Below are 18,397 nucleotides of genomic sequence, written 5' to 3'. Positions count from 1 at the left end.
TTGTTCATGAATGCATTCATTTGTTCATTCATTCATTCATTCATCACAAATTGTTAAATAATCGTGTCATAGAACTCAAAATCATGCCGAGAAGGTTGAGTGCCGTCCTAGGGAGTCGAGAATGAAGGAGGAAGAAGATGCTGTCTATGACATGGCTATGACGGGTTGGCAGGTCATAGCAGCTTCTCTCCTTCATGGCTTCATCCCCAACCTTTTGGCCAAGAGCACTGTGGGCACCATGTCCCCTTGATTCTCCTCTCTTCTTCCTCCTTTTCTTCCTGGTCTCCTTCCTCCTCCTCTTCTGGCCTGAAACTATATTACCCCAAATGCCATCAACTCATGGCAATCCTCCTGCCTCAGCCTTTTTAAGTGCTGAGATTACAGGTATGATCTCAATAACTGTACCATAACTAACTTTCAGGTATTCTTCCGAGGAAAAGGAATTTCATTGTGTTTTAAGGTTTTAATGGAGATGATTACATACTCAGTCTTAGTTTCATGGGCGCGAGGGTGAAACCCACATTCCTTTTCCTGAAGCACCCTGAGAGTGACATCTGGTCTACCTGGGTCCCAGTACAAAGGCCCAGAGATGAATACGTTGTGTGAAACCCAACATGAATTGTCACGGAGGGGCTGCTCCCCTGCGCCTCTGATCCTGAACCACCAGAGAGGTTCTTTCTCAGAGCACAGTAAGACTCTACACCCATCTAAACTCTCAGGCCTTCCGACAAGGAAAGCCAGGCATGCGGATTTCCTCAGGTGTGGAGATGGGACCTGGAGCAGCACCATTCCTGAGAGACCGCCACAAAGCAGCTTCTCTGGGAGGAAAGTCACAGAAGTGAGGTGGGGCGAGGAGAGAGGCTGCAGGCTGAGTCACTGCGTGGTCCAGGAATGGGGCTGCCAAGGCCCAGGGACAAATTATAATCATTAGGTACTTTAAAAGGCTGGGGGCGGAACCAAGAGGGGAACAGAATGCAGTGGGACCCCCCCCCCCAAGTTCCAAAGCCTACTACAGGCTCACCTTCCATCTCTCTCATGTAAATGGGTCTGTGTCCCTCTTTCTGGGTCCCTGCTTCTCTCTCTCCCTCTCTTCTCTTCCCCCCCCCCCAGTATCATCCTTAGGGCCCCCACCCAGATTCTATCCATCCACTGCATGCTCTTTGACCAAGCTGGGCACCTCTCTCACTCTCTCTGCACAGGGCCAACCCCCTCCCCTCCCCCGCCCCTCCCCCATTCTTTCCAGATTATAGCATCTTTCACCAGGTAGGCTCCCATTAATAACTGTGTCTGCTTCTCTGGTCAGAGATGGGAGGGAAGGAAGCAGAAAAAAAAATCTTGGAATGGAAACCAGGCAATAAAAACAAAAGGCAGAAGGAAGGTGAGGGGCGGGGCTAGCTGCCCAGACCAGGGATAAAAGGCTTTGCTGGCCTGTCCTGGAAAAGACTCCACCCCTCCCACTTTCAAGCTTGCAAGGAGTCAGGGTGACTGGATCCTGGTAGGCATCTTTTCTTCACACTCTGGGGATCCCATGACCCTCCCCAACCTCTCCCTCCTGCCCTCTATATCTCTGTTCTGATTCCATGTATTTAGGGGTCACCTCGGTGTGAGTGGTACTCACTGCCTGGAGTCTTACTTCTGCCTTTGTCCTCCCCCCCCCCTTTCTACGTGTTCTCTGCATTTGTTAGACTTGGACCTCCAGCTCCAGAATGTTCCTTCTACTGACCATCCTCCAAGCCTTGGCTGTAGGTAAGAGCACCATGGTCCCCTGGAAACTCTGAGATTAGCTAGGGGTATGTTCTGGAGTACAGCCCGGTAAGAGAAAGCCCAGAGGGGCTGGGAGATGGCCTCAGCCTTGTGAGTACAAGGACCTGAGTTGGAGCTCACTCCTGTAAAGCAAAATGGAAGTGGTGGAGTATTGTAATTACTGCTGGGAAGGCAGAGACAGGAGTATCCTGTGGCCCACTGGTCAGCCAGCCTAGCCTAGTCAGCAAGTTCTAGGCCACTGAGAGACACTGTCTCAAAGTCACAAAGAAGGACAGTGGCTGTTAAATGACACCTGAGGTCAGTCTTGGGGTTCTATTCACAAGGGTGAGTAAACAAAGCAGGGGGCAGTAGGGCACACACACGGAGCGGGAGGGATGGGATACACAGAGGAGGTGTAGTTCGGGGACTGATGCTGAGGACCTCCCTTAACTAGGAGTTCATGTCCACATTCTAAGTCTGGAGATACCAAGAAACAGGATTCAAGAGAGAGACATGGGGCAGCTACAGAAGATGGAGAGAAGAGGGAAATAGAGACGACTCTGATATTTCAAGTGGGCTCACTCCGAAGAGGCTCATGGGTCTGCCTTTGGTCATGTCAGGGAAGATGAAAGTGGAGTGTGAACGGCTGGAGGGAGTAGGAGGGTTTGGAAGGGCACAGGGACTCCTTAGATGTGTTGAGGAAGGACTAGAGTGGCATATGGCATTCTCGGGGGTCACTGGGGAGCCAGGGAGCCAGCTCAGCAATTAAGGCCATTGCTGCCCGATCATATAGACTAGAATTTAGACCACCCAGAGCCTACATGCATGGCAGCTGTTTGAGATGGACATCCTTTAATTCCAACATTGGAAGGCACAACGGGATCCCCAAAGGAGGCTGGCGAGTGAGGTTACCCATAAGGGTGGGCTCTAGATTAGTTTGAGAGCCTCTGCTTCAGTGAATAACGTGGGAAAGCAATCCAGGAAAATTCCCAACATAACTTCAGGCCTTCGTTCATATACACATGAGTCCTCATCTAGCCACGCATACATGTAAATACACATACACACATGCATGACGCATGAAAATGGAAGAAAACAAAAATATTCACAGGAGCTGGTGTGTGTGTGTACTGAGATTGCCAACATTTGGGAGTCTGAGGTGGGAGGAACAATGGTGTCAGGGCCAGCCTGGAGTCATCTCAACCTAAAGGAAGTAAAGTGCTTGTGGAGGGTGGAGTCAAAGGCTGTCACTGTAGCCAAGCCCTGGATGAGGTGGACCGGGACACAGTAACAGAAACCATGAAGCTCAATTGAGGGAGGGAGGGGTCAGAGAAGTCCCTGTTTGGTTGGGGACACTGTTGAATGTATATCACACTTAGTGGAGCAGAAAGAGGTGGATGGTTTAGGTGTTGAGCCATATGGACTTTGTACACTGTTGGAGATTAGAGGACATTCATTCACGTCCTTTCCTCTCCCCACCCCAACCCATCTCCTCGTAGCCATAGTCCAAAGCCAAGGAGATGATAAAATTCTTGGTGGCTACACATGTGTCCAGAACTCCCAACCATGGCAGGTTGCTCTGCAAGCCGGACCTGGGCGTCGCTTCCTGTGTGGAGGAGTCCTGCTGTCAGACCAGTGGGTCGCCACCGCCGCTCACTGTGCCCGCCCGTGAGTAATCTCTCTCGTTCTTAAGTCAATGGCTTCCAGATTCCAGGGACCTAGTGCAGAACCTAGGTCCTGATTTGGAGACTAGCCAAGGCTCTAGGCTGAGAGGCAGGATTCAGGCTAGGGCATCAAGGGCTTAGATAATGAGAGCCAGCCAGTTGGGTTAGGATCTAAGTCACAAGCTTATGTGTATTCATCAAGTTACCAAGTGGCACATCAGAACCAGCAATGGGCTATCCCAGATGAGTACAGTCTACATTTGAGAACTTAGAACATAGCAGGAACCCAGACCCCAGTTCAGAGCACAGGACCCAGACACGAGTCTGGAAATTATTTTTGCAGCTAGAACACACAACTGTAAGAAAACTCAGGGCCAAGCGACATGACTCAGTGGGTAAAGTGTTTGCTATACAGGCTTTTCAACCTGAACTGGAATCCTCAGACCTCATCTAAAAGCTGGATGTAGGAGTACATGTGTCTGTAATCACAGAGAGGTTGGGGGTGGAATCAGAGGAATCTTTTCAAGCATGTGGACCAGCTATCTTAGAACATGCAGAACTGATTAACAAGAGATACCCTATCTGAAACAAGGTAGTGGGATTGAGACTTACGTGTGTGTGCCATTGCATATATACCCCACAGAAAGAAGAACTATCTCCATGTTTGAACTCTGAGTCTAGTTACCAGGTCCTCTTTGAGCCTCCTAGAACCCTGACTCCACCTCAGAGTTTGAATCCCAGAATATTGACCACAATTTGTGGTTTAGAACCCAGCTCTTCCCTGATTTGCAACCAGAATTTAGAGCCTTGAAGTCAAAGTCAAGGCTATAGCTCACACTATGACTGTGACCTAGGGGACTGTCAAAAACGAAACATTTAACTTAGAACCCAGAGACTTGAGAGCAGAACAGAGTCTAGAACTTAAAACCCAGAGACTTGAGAGGAGAACAGAGTCTAGCAGAACACAGAGCCAAGGATGAAAACCAGATTCTGTTTCCTTGTATATGGGATACAACGTATAGTTTAGTCTAGACCCTAAAGCTTCATGGCTAAGGACACAGACTAGAGTCTAGAATCATTACCTGTTGTACAATTTGAGACAGCTTTGATTGATTATAAGCTCAGGTGAATATTTAGAAACTTGAGCCTAGCCAGTGCCCAGAACTTAAAACCATTGTCTAGAACCTAGCTCATAAACAAAAGTTCATCTAGAATCTAGAGCTTTATTTTACATGAGCTCTCATCCATGTCCAAAGTCCAGAATCAATCTGCTAATATCATAAGTCACTGCTCAAAGAACCCAAGATGATTCTAGAACTGAGAGCATACATTGACATCTAGAACTCAAGTTCAGTCTGCAGTACAGAGCTAAAAGCAGAGCTGATAGCTTATTTGGAAACACAAGCTCATATCTGAATCCAGATATTCTGCCATAATCTACACTAAATCTAGAACAATGACCTTTGCCTAGAAAATGTCTAGAACAGGGATGATAATGGTGTTTTCCCTAGAATATCAACACTGATTTAGAGTCTAGAGATGAAATCCACTGAAAAACCTTCAAGGACTCAGGAACCGAGCCCAGAACTTCAAACGGCCCTTGAGTATGTCCCTCAAAAGGAAAGGACATCAAATGAGGTTGGGTAAAGAGAGAATGTCCAGGCCGTGAAGAAAGGAAGGACATAAGAGGCCACAAAATGCTCAGCTCACAACCAGAGGTTAGACTTTGAGGGAAACACATCACCACAGAAGAATATGGGGCTGGAACATGGTCTGTGGTCAGACTTTAAGCAGCACTTACCCTTTGGATTTATGGGACAGGATTCTTCATGTAGCCGTGGGCAAGCACAACCTAAGGAGGTGGGAAGCAACTCAGCAGGTGGTGCGTGTGGTTCGCCAGGTGCCACATCCCCAGTACCAACCCCAGAGTCATAACAATGACATCATGTTGCTGAAGCTGCAGAAAAAAGTGCGGCTCGGACGAGCAGTGAAGACCATCCCGGTGGCCAGCTCCTGTGCCAGCCCGGGGACTCCCTGTCGAGTGTCAGGCTGGGGGACCATATCCAGTCCCATTAGTAAGTAGCCCTCACACTGAAAATACAAAGCTGGGCCTCTGGGTCTCGGGGAGGAGGCTGGTGCTGGACTCCGGGGTCCATGGTGCTCTAGTTCTGACCTTTCCGTGCCCCGACCCCCACCAGCCAGGTACCCCACTGCTCTGCAGTGTGTGAATGTCAACATCATGTCGGAGCAGGTATGCCACCGAGCCTACCCTGGACTCATAACATCTGGCATGGTCTGTGCGGGCGTCCCCGAAGGTGGGAAGGACTCCTGTCAGGTGAGGCTCAGATTTCACTGTGGGACAAATTGGAGCTCCGTCTTGGGTTATCACCATGTCAGAGGATATGGTTGGGAGAGCTCAGGGCACGGAGACAGAGGAATAACTCAGCTGCCTTGCCTTGGAGTCACATGACCCTTTGGACTTAACTCTATTATACCTCCGTTTCCTAGTCTGTTTAATAAAGATGAACTTCTTAGACCAGGGCAGGGTATATGAAGAGACACAGAAATGGCTGGGGGGACATATCGGAATCACAGAGGGAGACTGGGTGGGGATGTTGCAGAGAGGAGCTCTGCCCCTGCCTGACACTGGAGTCAGAGGTGAAGGGGGCTGTTGTTTTAGATGTTTACCCCTGTGGTTGATTCTATTCCCATTCCTCCTCCTTACAGGGTGATTCTGGGGGACCCCTGGTGTGTGGGGGACAGCTCCAGGGTCTTGTGTCCTGGGGAATGGAACGTTGTGCTATGCCTGGCTACCCAGGAGTCTATGTCAAAGTGTGCAATTACTACAACTGGATTCAGAGGACAATTCAAGGCAACTGATCATCCTCCACCATCTGTACTTTCACAGCCTCCTCCATCAGACGTTTGAGTGCTCCCCTCCCCCACCAAGACATTAGAGTCCCCTTCATCCCTCCTTCTTCACGCTTAAGACTCCAGCCCTTAGCCTCTTCCTTCAGACCCAGATCCCCCAGACCCCAAGTTCCTCCCTCAGGCCCCAGCTTCCTCCCTCAGACCCAATCTCCTTGCCCTTATTCCAGGCTCCACCTTTCTTCCCAGGGCCTTGGCTCTGGAATCTCTCTCACGGCTTGTCACAGTGTCACAGTTCGGAGGCTGGAGCATCAATGCTCTGGATCAATGTCCTCATCCAAAGAAGTCTGCTTCCAAAACTCTTACCAAAACGTCTTCCAATAAAAAAAACAAAAAAACAAAAAAAAACAAAAAACAAAAAAACAAAAATGGAGTCTTCCCACACCCCCCCCATGCTTTTCTTCATTGGTCTATCCCCGTGAGCACCACATGCTGTGAGAAGTGGTTGGCCCAAGTCGGCCTCACAATCCATCCATCTGTGGTTGGGTTCCCCACCTCTTGCTCATGCACACAGACCAGGGGAGGGAGGCTGAGTTTAAGTCCCAGCAAAGTCAGTCTCATTCTATATGTTCATCCCCAACCTGTGCCTCTAACTCCAATCCCCACAGAGGTAGGACACGAACAACCTTGAATAGCAGGGGTCTAGCTCCAGCCCCCATCTCTCACACATAGGGATCCAGACCCAGACCTCCTCTCTCAGAACTGGAATCCAGACCTGAAACCAGACTCAGAGCAAGAGTCCAGGCCCGAACCTCCTCCTGCAGACACAGAACCACGAGTGCGGCCCAGAGGTAGCTTATTTTGCTGGCCTCATGCAAGCCATCCCTAACTTCTGCAAGACTGCTACACTAGGAATCTCTTTTTCTTACTTTCTCCCAAGTAGTACTTACTGCATACCTACTATGAGCACTTACCTGTCTATTTTGGACACCTACGGTGCAGCAGTCCTTGACCTAATTGATGCAGAAGACATGGCAAAAAGTTCCTTATAAAGCTCTGCTTGTGCAACCTTCATGTTGGCAGTGGGCAGCGCACATGTAATGGCAAATGTCATAAAAGTCATGCAAAGTCCCTGTGATTACAGAGGCCATTTAACTAGCGCCGGATGTCAGTGCCCACTGATCCCTACAGAGATGACTGGAGACTCCTCAGGTATTTTAAGAGCTGGCTGATAAAAATCAACCATTGTTAAAATTCAAGAGACATGCACTTATGACGAAACCATTTTAGAGATAAAGTCAAGGGGCTGGAGACATGGCTTGGCACTAAGAGGACTGGCTGCTCTGGCAGAAGACTTGGGTCCACTTCCCAGCACCCGCCTGGCAGCTCACAACCATCTGTACCTCCAATCCAGGGGGTCTGATGCCGTCATCTGGTTGCTAGGGGCACTGCATGCATGCGGTGCACAAACACACACACATATAAAAACAAATACGTTCTAATAACTCAGCCCATACGGCAGCATTCCTATGCATTAAGGAAATAGCTGTACTTGGAGAACAGGTGGTGTAAGCCTCAAGGGGGATTGATTTATTCTGGCTCGAGGTCTAGGGGATGGTGACTATCCTGGTGAGGAAGACATGGAGTCAGTGTGGCTTTCTCATAGCTCAGTGGGTCAAGAGAGATGGGGACAGAGTGGGGGGAGGGGGGAAGGAGAGATGGAAAGAAGGAAGGATGGAGAAAAGAAGGGGGAGAGAGATAAGAGGAAGGAGGAGAAAGAAAGAGAGAAAAGGAGCAGGAGAGAGAAAGAGAGACAGAGACAGGGAGAAAGGGGGGGAGGAAGGGAGAGATGAGAGACAGAGACAGGAAAGGAGGGAGGAAAAGACAGAGACAGGGAGGGAGGGGGAAGGGATGAAGGGAGAGAGGCAGGGAGGGAGAGACAGAGACTGGGAGGGAGAGAGAGACAGAGACGGGGGAGGGAGAGAGAATTTATGGAGGTTCCTTACATGAATAGGGACTACCCAAAGGCTGCCTGGTGTGCCAAAGCTGCATCCTGCAAAGCTAGGACTCATAAAATCTGCAGCCCTGGAGCCTCCCCCACCTCCACACACAGCTTGCAAGCAATCAGACAGGTGGGAAAATCCCCCCCTCACCTCTGTTGCTGTTTTTAGAACTTTGGAGAGGGGCCTTGTGAATATTGGGAATATTTATTCTCCCAGACGTGACATTTGCTTACTTTTAGAGTTTCCTGAGTACCCCGCACCTCTCCTCCTTGCAGAAAATGTGTATGCAATTTTAAAATCTTGATTTTTTTTCTTTAGACAGACTCTACTACATTTCCTTGTGTGGCTTAGAACTGAGTCTGTAGACCAGGCTGTCCTGGAACTCACAGAGGTCTGCCTACCTATGCTTCCCGAGTGCTGGGATTAAACATGTCTGTCTGGTGTATTTTATTCTGGACTATGTGTATGTGTATGGGGTTGGGACGCATGAGCTCATGCAGGTACCCACAGACACAAAGAGACAGTGGGTGTTGGATTCCCGGAGCTGTGGTTACAGGTGATTGTAATCTCCTCTGTGTGGGTGCTGAGAACTGAGCCTGGGTCCTTTTTAAGGATAATAGGAGCTCTTAACCACTGAGCTATCTCTTCATCCTCCATAGAACGTGGCCCATTACCAACATGACACATCAGGATTAAACCACAAATCTCCCTCTCTTGTTTGTCTTTGAGGTCTCATATTAATACCACGGTAGCGGCATAAAACATTCCAACTTGAAATTCTGACATAAAAGCTCCACAGTCTTTAGAAATTCAAACACTCTAAAAGTTCAGTCTTCTTTTAAAAAAAATGCTCAATGTTTCTCTAATACATCAAAGCTTCTTAACTGTGGACTTCTGTCTTTGTGTTTATTTCCAGACTGATTTATTTATTTATTTTCATGTATGTGAGCACAGTGTCTCTGTCTTCAGACACACCAGAAGAGGACATCAGATCCCGTTACAGATGGTTGTGAGTCACCATGTGGCTGCTGGGAATTGAACTCAGGACCTCTGGAAGATTATTCAGTTCTCTTAAGCACTGAGCCATCTCTCCAGCTCCTGGACTTCTGGTTTTTTTGTTTGTTTGTTTGTTTTCTTGTTTTTTTTAAGGTTAAATACTTTCTTACTCCCAAAGGGAAGAATTAGAACACAGTCACAATCAGATGGCAGCAGAACCAGAGTCCAGTAGTGTCGAGCGCGGTGTCAGAGCTCACTTCTGGGCTCCAAAGGGCTTGGACAGCTCCACCTCTGGCTCTGCCATCCATGGGATGCCCATGGTCCAAGCATCCAAAATGCCTGGGGCTCTGCTACAACTTCACCTTCACCAATAGCCTATTCAGTGACTCTGACGCAACCACATGGTGCCGGGCCTCAACTTCTCTCCCTGATGCCTCCAGGGCTGGGGCAAACCAGAGCTGCTCCTTCACCAATGGCCTCTTTAGGGACTCTGATCTTACCACACTGTGCCGAACCTTATCTGCTCTCTAGGATCTTTTCATGGTAGACTGCTTTGTTCTCCCAGAGTCAATACCAATCCTCTACCAGCACAGCCAGGCAAAGGTCCACCTAGGAATGAGCTCACAGGCTTTGTGTATGTCTTCGATACGGCGTGGTTCAGACGCAGGAGGCTGGCTATATTTAGGAGACAGCATGGCGGTTTGCAGCTCTTGGGTGGCTTGTATTATTAAAGCAATCGCTAGGGAGAAGAACTGGGAAGATGGCCCAGGGTTAGGAATGTTTGTTGCTCTTTCCAAGAACCTGGGTTCAGATCCCGGCACCCACATTAAAGGGCTCACAACCACCTTTAACTCCAGCTCCGGGGGATTCAGTGTTTTGTCTGACCTCTGTAGGCACTTTGTTTACATGGTTTGGGTGGCACACACACACACACACACACACACACACACAGAGAGAGAGAGAGAGAGAGAGAGAGAGAGAGAGAGTTAAGGGCTGGCAAAATGACTTGATTAAGAGGACAGGCAGATGACCAGAGGTCAGTTCCCAACACCCACATGGCAGCCCATACCTGCCTACACTCGAACTCTAAGTACTCTCTTCTGGCCTCTGAAAGCACTACACACAGATGGTGCACAGGTATAAGAACAGAAAAACTACCCATACACATTAATTTTTTATTTTAAGAAAGAAAAAAAAAGGAAGGAAAGAAGGAAGGACGGAAGGAAGATATGGGGGCCAGAAAGATGGCCCAGTAGTTGAGAGGACTTGGTGCTCTTGCAGAGGGCCTGGGTTCGTTTCCCAGCATCCCCATGGTGACTCACAACCAACCATACTCCCAATTTCAGAAAATTCCACATTCTCTTCTGAATCCTGTGGGCGCCAGACAGACATGTGATATATATACATCACACACGCAGGCAAAAACACTTGTGCACATAAAATAAAAGTTTTAAAACACAAAATGCAATCATTACGTGTGGTTGCTCCTGTCCTAGGGGCACATTGCCTCACATGTGAGAGGAGGTCCACTCTTCTTTGCGTGCCTGTGTGGAGGCCAGAAGGAAGGGTCAGCGCTCTTCCCCTACCAGCCTCCGCCTAGACTTTACGACAAGGACTCTTACTGAACAGTTTTGACTAGGCTGCCTGGCTGCCGAGATCTGGAGCTCCTCCTATCATCGGCTTCTGTGAAGGTTTGGTCCTTGTATTGTAATGTAACTCTAAGGGTGGATCTCCAAGACCTGGTTACCCCAGAGATAAGAGAGTCCGCTGGCTTATAGACCCAAATGATGCTGCGTGACTCCCCCCCCCCCCAGCTATTTCTGATTTGCTAATAAAAATGCTACAGCCTACAGCTGGGCAGAGTTGAGATGGGCGGGGCTTGGTGCTCCCAGGCTTCCGGTCGGAGGAGACCACAGGCAGGGAGGAGAAGATGGTGGAGAGTGGAGGAAGGCGCCATGGGTTAAGAGTCAAGAAAGCATGGCCGTGGGGACAGGCCAGATGAGACATAGTAAGAACTCGGGGTTGTCAGTAGAAAATTGATTTTAATGATATAGAGGGCAGATATCTGTCCGGCTTTAGTGCTAACCAAGGCTTGTTATAAATACAAAGGTCGTGTGCATCTTTTGTCTGGGAACTAACGGATCAAAGGTCAGGATTGACATGGAATATTTTCTAAGATAGTCTTCAACTCCAGAACTGGGGCAACAAATATACTCCAGTATATCCACTATGTTATATGGGTCCTGAAATTCACATTCCAGGTCCTTATGTCTGTAAGCATTGTAACCACTGAACCCTCTCTCCAAGCCAAGTGTTTGTCTTCTTGAGTTCACTTATCGCTCTGTGTCCTATAGGCTCGTCCCCATCACACCAAATGAGCCCTTTATACGTCTGATTAATATTCCCTCATGTGTATTTACCCATCATCCTAGGCTGTTTGCATGTCTTGGTTCCTGTGGATAATATAATGAACCTGGAGGGCAGATGGCTCTTTGAGAAACTAGTTTTGTTTCTTTTGGGATATCTGGCCATAAGTGGGATTTCTGATTCATGCATTCTATGTCTAACTTCCCATAACGGTCACATTTAGTTACATCCCTGCCAACAACACATAAGGGTTCTCTTCCTCTACAATTTGTCAACACTTACCTCTTAACCGGTGTCAGGTGGTCTCTAGCTGTGGCTTCGGTTTTGAGTTTATCTGTTGATTAGTTACTGGTACCAACGTCCGCTGGCCACTCACACACTGCCACAATTTTGTTTCTGTTGCTGGGATAAGACACCCCAAGAGAAAGCGCCTGAGGAGTAGGGGACTGACTTTCATCCTACAATTCCAGCTCATAGCCCATCCCTGTGGGGAAGTCAAGGCAGGGAGTCCAAATGGTTGTTCAGATCAAGTCCACAGTCGATAGCTTGCTTGTGTTTGTGTGTGTGTGTGTGTGTGTGTGTGTGTGTGTGTGTGTGCTCAGTTCAATTACATCCCCAACACCTTTAAGGCAAAGCCTTTCTTCCTTTTCATTTTCCTGGGTGTTTGGCTTGTATGTATGTGCACCAGCTGCCTGCCTGTTTTCTACAGAAGAGGGTATTACATCCCCTGGAAGTGGAATTGCAGATGGTTGTGAACCACCGTCTGGGTGCTGGGAACTGAACACAGGACCTCTGGAAGGAAGCCAATGCTCTTAACCACTGAGCTGTTTCTCTACTAAAATATTTGTTCATCCTTACATGGTTCCAGAATCCCTACCTAGGAAATGGTGCTATGTCTTTCCACAGCAATAAAATTAAGTAAATCACACACGACATTTAGAAAATCCCAACCTTCCCAATGTAGACAATCCCTCACTGAGACTCATCTTTTGAAAAATATCTCTTCAAGTCCTTTGGAAATTTCCAGGAAGGTGGTTGTTTTTGTTGCTATCAGCTTGAGTTCCTTATGCTACATATTTTGGATATCAATTATCTTTTTAATTATTTATTTATTATATATAAGTTCACTGTAGCTGTCTTCAGACTCACCAGGTGAGGGCATCAGATCCCATTACAGATGGTTGTGAGCCACCCTGTGGTTGCTGGGATTTGAACTCAGGACCTCTGGAAGAGCAGTCAGTACTCTAACCACTGAGCCATCTCTCCAGCCCTTGGATATTAATTCTTCATCAGACCTATGGTTTATGATTACTTCTCTTGTATCTTAATAGTATTTTGAAGGCTTATTTATTCATGTTCTCTGTGTGTGTTTGCACACAACCACATACATGTCCACCACATGAATATAGTACCTGATGTGGCCAGAAGAGGTTGTTGGATCCCTTGGGGCTAGAGGTACATGAGGTTATGAGTCACCTAGTGTGGGTGCTGGGAATTGAACTCGGGTCTTCTGCAAGAGCAGTGCAAATCCTTGACCACTGAGCCATCTCCACCCTGACAGATGGGTTCTCTCTTTGAACCTGGACTTCACGCTGAGCCCCATAGTATCTTACTTCTTCCAACTACACATGATGCTGAGGCTACAGGGACTTGCTGCCACACCCAACCTCTTACGTGTGTGCCGGGGATCCGAGCTTAGCACCTCAGACTAGCACAAGGAGCATTTAACTCAGCAAACCATCTACCCAGCCCCGCCACTGGAATTTTGATAAGAATTGCATAGATCCTGTAGATCACTTTGTAGCACAGACATTTAAATGACATCATTCCGTTCACATTCATGGATGTGGGATATCTTCCCGTTTGTTTGCGTTCTCTTCAGTGTCTTTGGCCAATATTGCTATAGTTTTTGGTGGAAAGGCTTTTTAACCCACCTAAATAAACATACTCCTAGACAGTTCATTGCTTCTGATGTTATTATACATCGGTTTCCTTTCCCTTTCTTTTTTTCTTGTAGTTTGTTGTTGGCGTGGAGAAACATAATTTACTTTTTGTATTTTGGTTTTGTATCCTGCAACTTTATTGAATTTGTTTATTCTAACTAGCAGGTAATTCATAGTTTGTACCTAATATGTCATCTGGGCTGTGGTGATGGCTCAGTGGGGGTCAAGGAATTCCACATCTGGCAATCTGAATTCGATCTCAGGACTCATAAGGAGAAAGAAGAAAACCCTTTGTCTTAGTCAGGGTTTCTATTCCTGCACAAAACAGACTGACCAAGAAGAAAGTTGGGGAGGAAAGGGTTTTCCAGCTTACACTTCCATATCGCTGTTCATCACCAGAGGAAGTCAGAACTGGAACCCAAGCAGGTCAGGAAGCAGGAACTGATGCAGAGGCCATGGAGGGATGTTACTTACTGGCTTGCTTCCCCTGGTTTGCTCAGCCTGCTTTCTTATAGAACCCAAGGGATGGCTCCACCCACAATGGGCGGGGCCCTCCCCCTTGATCACTAGTTGAGAAAATGCCTTACAGCTGGATCTCATGGAGGCATTTCCTCAACAGAGGCTCCTTTCTGTGTGCACCTTTGTGAGGGCAAATGGAGGGGGAGAGGGATGGGAGTGGGGTGGGGGGGGAAGGGATAAAATTTTAAATGTAAATATAGAGTATCTAATTTTAAAAAAAGGGAAAGAAAAGGAAAACAAATCATGTTATGGGCTTTTAGTTCCAAGCCATCTATCTCCCCAGCTCCCAAGAATGTTGCTTGCTTGTTTGTTTGTTTGGCTTGGTCTGTTTTTAGTGGTAAAACATTGTGCTTTATCTTTTTTTTAAAAAAAAAAATCTGGGCAATACAATAGTTTGGATCCTCCATGTGTGACAAATTATTATTTTTTACATATTGGAGTATCTTTTTTCTCCCAGGAATAAACCTGACTTGATCAGGACGAGCGATCCCTTGATGTTTTTGAGTTGTATTTTCTAGTTTTTTTTTTTTTGTTGTTGTTGTTTTGCATCTCTGTTTATTAGGAATATCAACATATAACTTTCTTGTCCTAGGGTGCATGTCTGATCCACGGGGGCTGAAAAGTCTGTGGCACTGTGAGTATCTTACGTAGCAGTCGTATAAGCCCTGTGAGGAAAAAGAGACGTAAGAATCGGCAGGCTTGGGTAGCTGTGGAGCCCAAGGAGGTGAAACTAATAGGAAAAGCCTGAACCCTCGGATCATTCATAATAATGGCACTGGAGACCCAGAGCAGCAAAATGCAGGGCGTTTCTCATTTTGCAAAGCTGGGTGTCAGCCCATGGCAGGTGTGCCAACTGAGCGCAGAGAAGTTTTTATAACTCCGACGCAGGCAGGCCCTTCCCCCTTCCTCATTGACTGAGTAGTAAGGAGGGTTCAGTCTCAAACATCTGCGGTTTATTCTTTCAATGTGCCTCCCATGTTGCCCGTTTTCAGTCCTGTGGATTCACCTCTGCGTTTCCCACCCTGTTTATTCTAAAGCATGTCAGACTGTGTCGCATCTGCAAGCAAGACTGACTGTTAATTTTCTACTCTAAGTTTTTAGTTTGTGGAGGGCTATGTAGACTACCAGAGGTGAGCAGGGGTCCACTGTCTTCCGGCTGTCTGAAGCAGGAACTGAGCTGACTTAATGCACTTTTGAAAGTGGGACAATTATTTCTCATATCATACATAGCTCACCCTGTAATTCTCATTCGCTAAGAACCCTCTGTCGTGGTTCACCCTAAAACCCCTGCTGCCTCTGTCCTGGGTGGATACAATCACCCCGACATGTTGTTTTCACTCACTTCCCCTTGTCCTGTTGTTGCCAAGCCTTAGACACACACATCTCAACTCTGTGGTGGGCTTTATGCGTTCCGCCACTACACCCTTTAAACTCAAGTAGTCACATAAAAGAACATACTAAACTACTCTGATCTAATAGGTATAATATAATTTGCCAGCCTAGATAAGTCAAATGATCCTGTACAATTCCATCCCTTATAAAATATTCATAGCAACCTTAGTTATAAAGAGATGCACCAAGAGAAACATGCACATCTGCCTCCATCTTCGGTCCTCCCAGAATCTCTCTCTCTCAATCTCCACCCCCTGCCTCCTCTTCTGCTCCTAGACCTTTACCCGCCTACCTCTCTCCTGTCCAATCATATATCACCTTAATATAAACCTACAATCGGATCGGCAGTAGGGAATGTAGGAACGTGTATCAGATTGGCCTCAAAGAGTGTGAAAAGACACTAGAAACACGTAAGTGGGCAGACATGGTGTGACCAACTTCTCTAGTACCAACCACGGGTATCAAGGCTTCTGTGAGCGTTCCTGGCTGTCAGCTCTCCATACACAACCTGCATCGTGGCTGAGAGAGTGCAGAACTGTCCACAGGACTGCACAGGAAGAGGAATCTACCTTTTTCTATAATTTTTAAAGATTGATTTATTTTTATCTTTACGTGTGGGCGTCTCACTGGTGTATCTCTGTACCACATGAGTGCAGTGACCATAGAGGCCAGAAGAGGGCGTCAGATCCTCTGGAACCGGAGTTGTACAAAGTTGCCAGCCAGCCTGTGAGTGTTAAGCGCTAAACCTGGGTCCTCTGGAAGAGTAGCATCTTCCCAGCCGCCTCTCTGATGCTTCTTAGTTGGTATCTTTTCGGTGCGTGCAGTTGTTCACGTTGGGAGGGTCACGTGGTCATGGTGCCTGCAAACGGGTTTGTGCACGTGACTGCAGCGGTGGCCATGAGCTGCTGGATTTGAGTGCTGGGAATGGAACTCTCCTCTGTAAAACAAACAAACAAACAAACAAACAAACTTTTTTTTTTAACCACTGGACCATCTTTGCAGACTCCCCTTGGTTTTTGTTTGTTTCGATTTGTTTTCGTTTTTTTTCTATTTTGTGTGAATGACTGTTTTTGCCTCCTTGTACATATGTCTGGTCGGAAGAGAGAGTCTTGGAACTGGAGTTACAGGCGATTGTGAGCCATCACGTGGGTGTTGACTTTGAACTCGGGTCCTCTGCAAGAACAATGGGTACTCTAAACCGCAGAACCACTTCCCCGGTCCATCCTCTTGTTTTCTGACATAAGGTTCTTTCAGTAGTCCGAAGCTCACCAAACTAGGTTAGGTTGGCTGACCAAAGTGTCCCAGAGATCTGTGTGCCTCTGCCAGAGGTGCAAAAGAGCTGCAAGTGTGTGCCACCACATCCGACTCTTATGTGGGTCCCGGGAGCGGACCACAGGCTCCGGGCTTGTGAGGCAAGAACTTCTCCCCAGACTGTATTTTGGCTTTGTTTGTTTGTTTTCCATTGTTTGGAGGGAACATTCCAGATTTTCTGTAGACAGATCTAGCCTTGAACTCACTATCTCAAGACAACCTTTAACCCCTGATTGCTCCCTCCACCTGCTGAGTGCTGGGATTACTCGCATGCATCACCACGCCCAGGTCCAGGTTTTCATCTGTATCTTTTCTTTAATTAAAAAGTTTGAATCTTATTTAGCTGGAGGGTATAGGTGAGGGTGGCGGGGATGTGCGTGGGCACACCTGTATCACTGTGCACATGGAGGTCAAAGGACAACCTGTAGGAGTCACCTCTCTGCTTCTACCACGTGGAACTCAGGGATCAAACTCAGGTTCTGATCTGGCAGCAAGCACCTTTGCCCTCTGAGCCATCTCATGGGCCCCCGTAGCTTTTCACGATGATCAACAAAAAACCATGTGCATAACACTTTTTCTGAGTTTCATGAGTCCTCGTAACTCACCAGTCCTGTTCTGAGAATCTTGACTTCGCCGGCCAAAGACATCTTCGTGGACAAGACACGAACAGATATAGCCATAAAACGGCCAAGGAAAGAGGATTCCAGGCAGCTGGGAATAAAACAAAGTATCCTGAAATGGAAGGTGGAGAGAAGAGGGCATCAGACCCTACTATCAAGGGCACTGGCTGCGGGCCGTCTAAACCCGGCTTAATGCTGTCAGTAAAAATCGCATTCATTCTGGGTGAGACCACAGGGTTTGGAGTAGGGGAGCAGCCTGCTCTGACTTACTCTGTAAGAGGTCACCGTGTGTGTGTGTGTGTGTGTGTGTGTGTGTGTGTGTGTGTGTGTGTGGTGTGTTGGTTGGGGTGGGGCTGGAGAGACTGTTCAGTTAAGAACACTAGCTGCTCTTCCAGAGGATAAGGGTTTAAATTCTCAGTCCCCACAAAGTGCCTGTGACTCCAGTTTCTGGGGATCGGACACCATCTTCAGGCCTCTGTGGGCACTGCATGCACATGGTGTGAAGGCCAAACACCTAAACAAACAAACAAACAAACAAACAAACAAAAGAACATGAAGAGAGGTCCCTTTGCATAGTCCTGAAACCTGGCAGGCTGGGGTTATTCAAACCTGGCATCTCAAAAGAAAATGTATGGTTCTTTTCTGGGAGATAAAGTCTACACCTGGGTGTATGTGGCTAAGCCACATCTGCATATGTTGAAAACAGGCTATGGATAGGGACTGTCAAGATAGATGGTGCACTGGGTACAGTACTCGCCGTGTAGGCACAAATACCTGAGTTCAGATCCCCCAGAACTCTCACAGAGCTGGCCGCTGTAGCATTCATCCGGAAGCCTGGTGCTCTCATAGAGAGGTGAGAGGTGAAGACAGAATTCTTGGAGACTCCAGAGCCACACAGTGGCGAAAGGCAAGAGTCCTTGCCCCAAACAAGGTGGACATCAGTGATTATCAGCCAAGAGTGTTCTCTGACC

At 47.5% G+C, this 18,397-nt stretch overlaps 1 protein-coding gene across 1 annotated transcript; it reads left to right on the top strand.

Annotated features, from left to right (window-relative positions):
• Positions 1–1,706: 1,706 nt before the first annotated feature.
• KLK14 (kallikrein related peptidase 14) lies at positions 1,707–6,287 on the top strand (the record flags this gene model as incomplete). The annotated part of the gene is made up of 5 exons (XM_080909023.1): positions 1,707–1,746; positions 3,243–3,411; positions 5,229–5,482; positions 5,606–5,742; positions 6,135–6,287. 5 exons carry the CDS (start codon positions 1,707–1,709, stop codon positions 6,285–6,287), a joined length of 753 nt encoding a protein of 250 aa, XP_080765149.1.
• Positions 6,288–18,397: the final 12,110 nt, after the last annotated feature.

This window comes from Micromys minutus (assembly GCF_963924665.1).
Source record: "Micromys minutus genome assembly, chromosome: 32".
Taxonomy (NCBI): Eukaryota; Metazoa; Chordata; class Mammalia; order Rodentia; family Muridae; genus Micromys; species Micromys minutus.
Note: the sequence above shows the minus strand (reverse complement) of the source record. Positions and strands in the feature narration are given on the sequence as shown.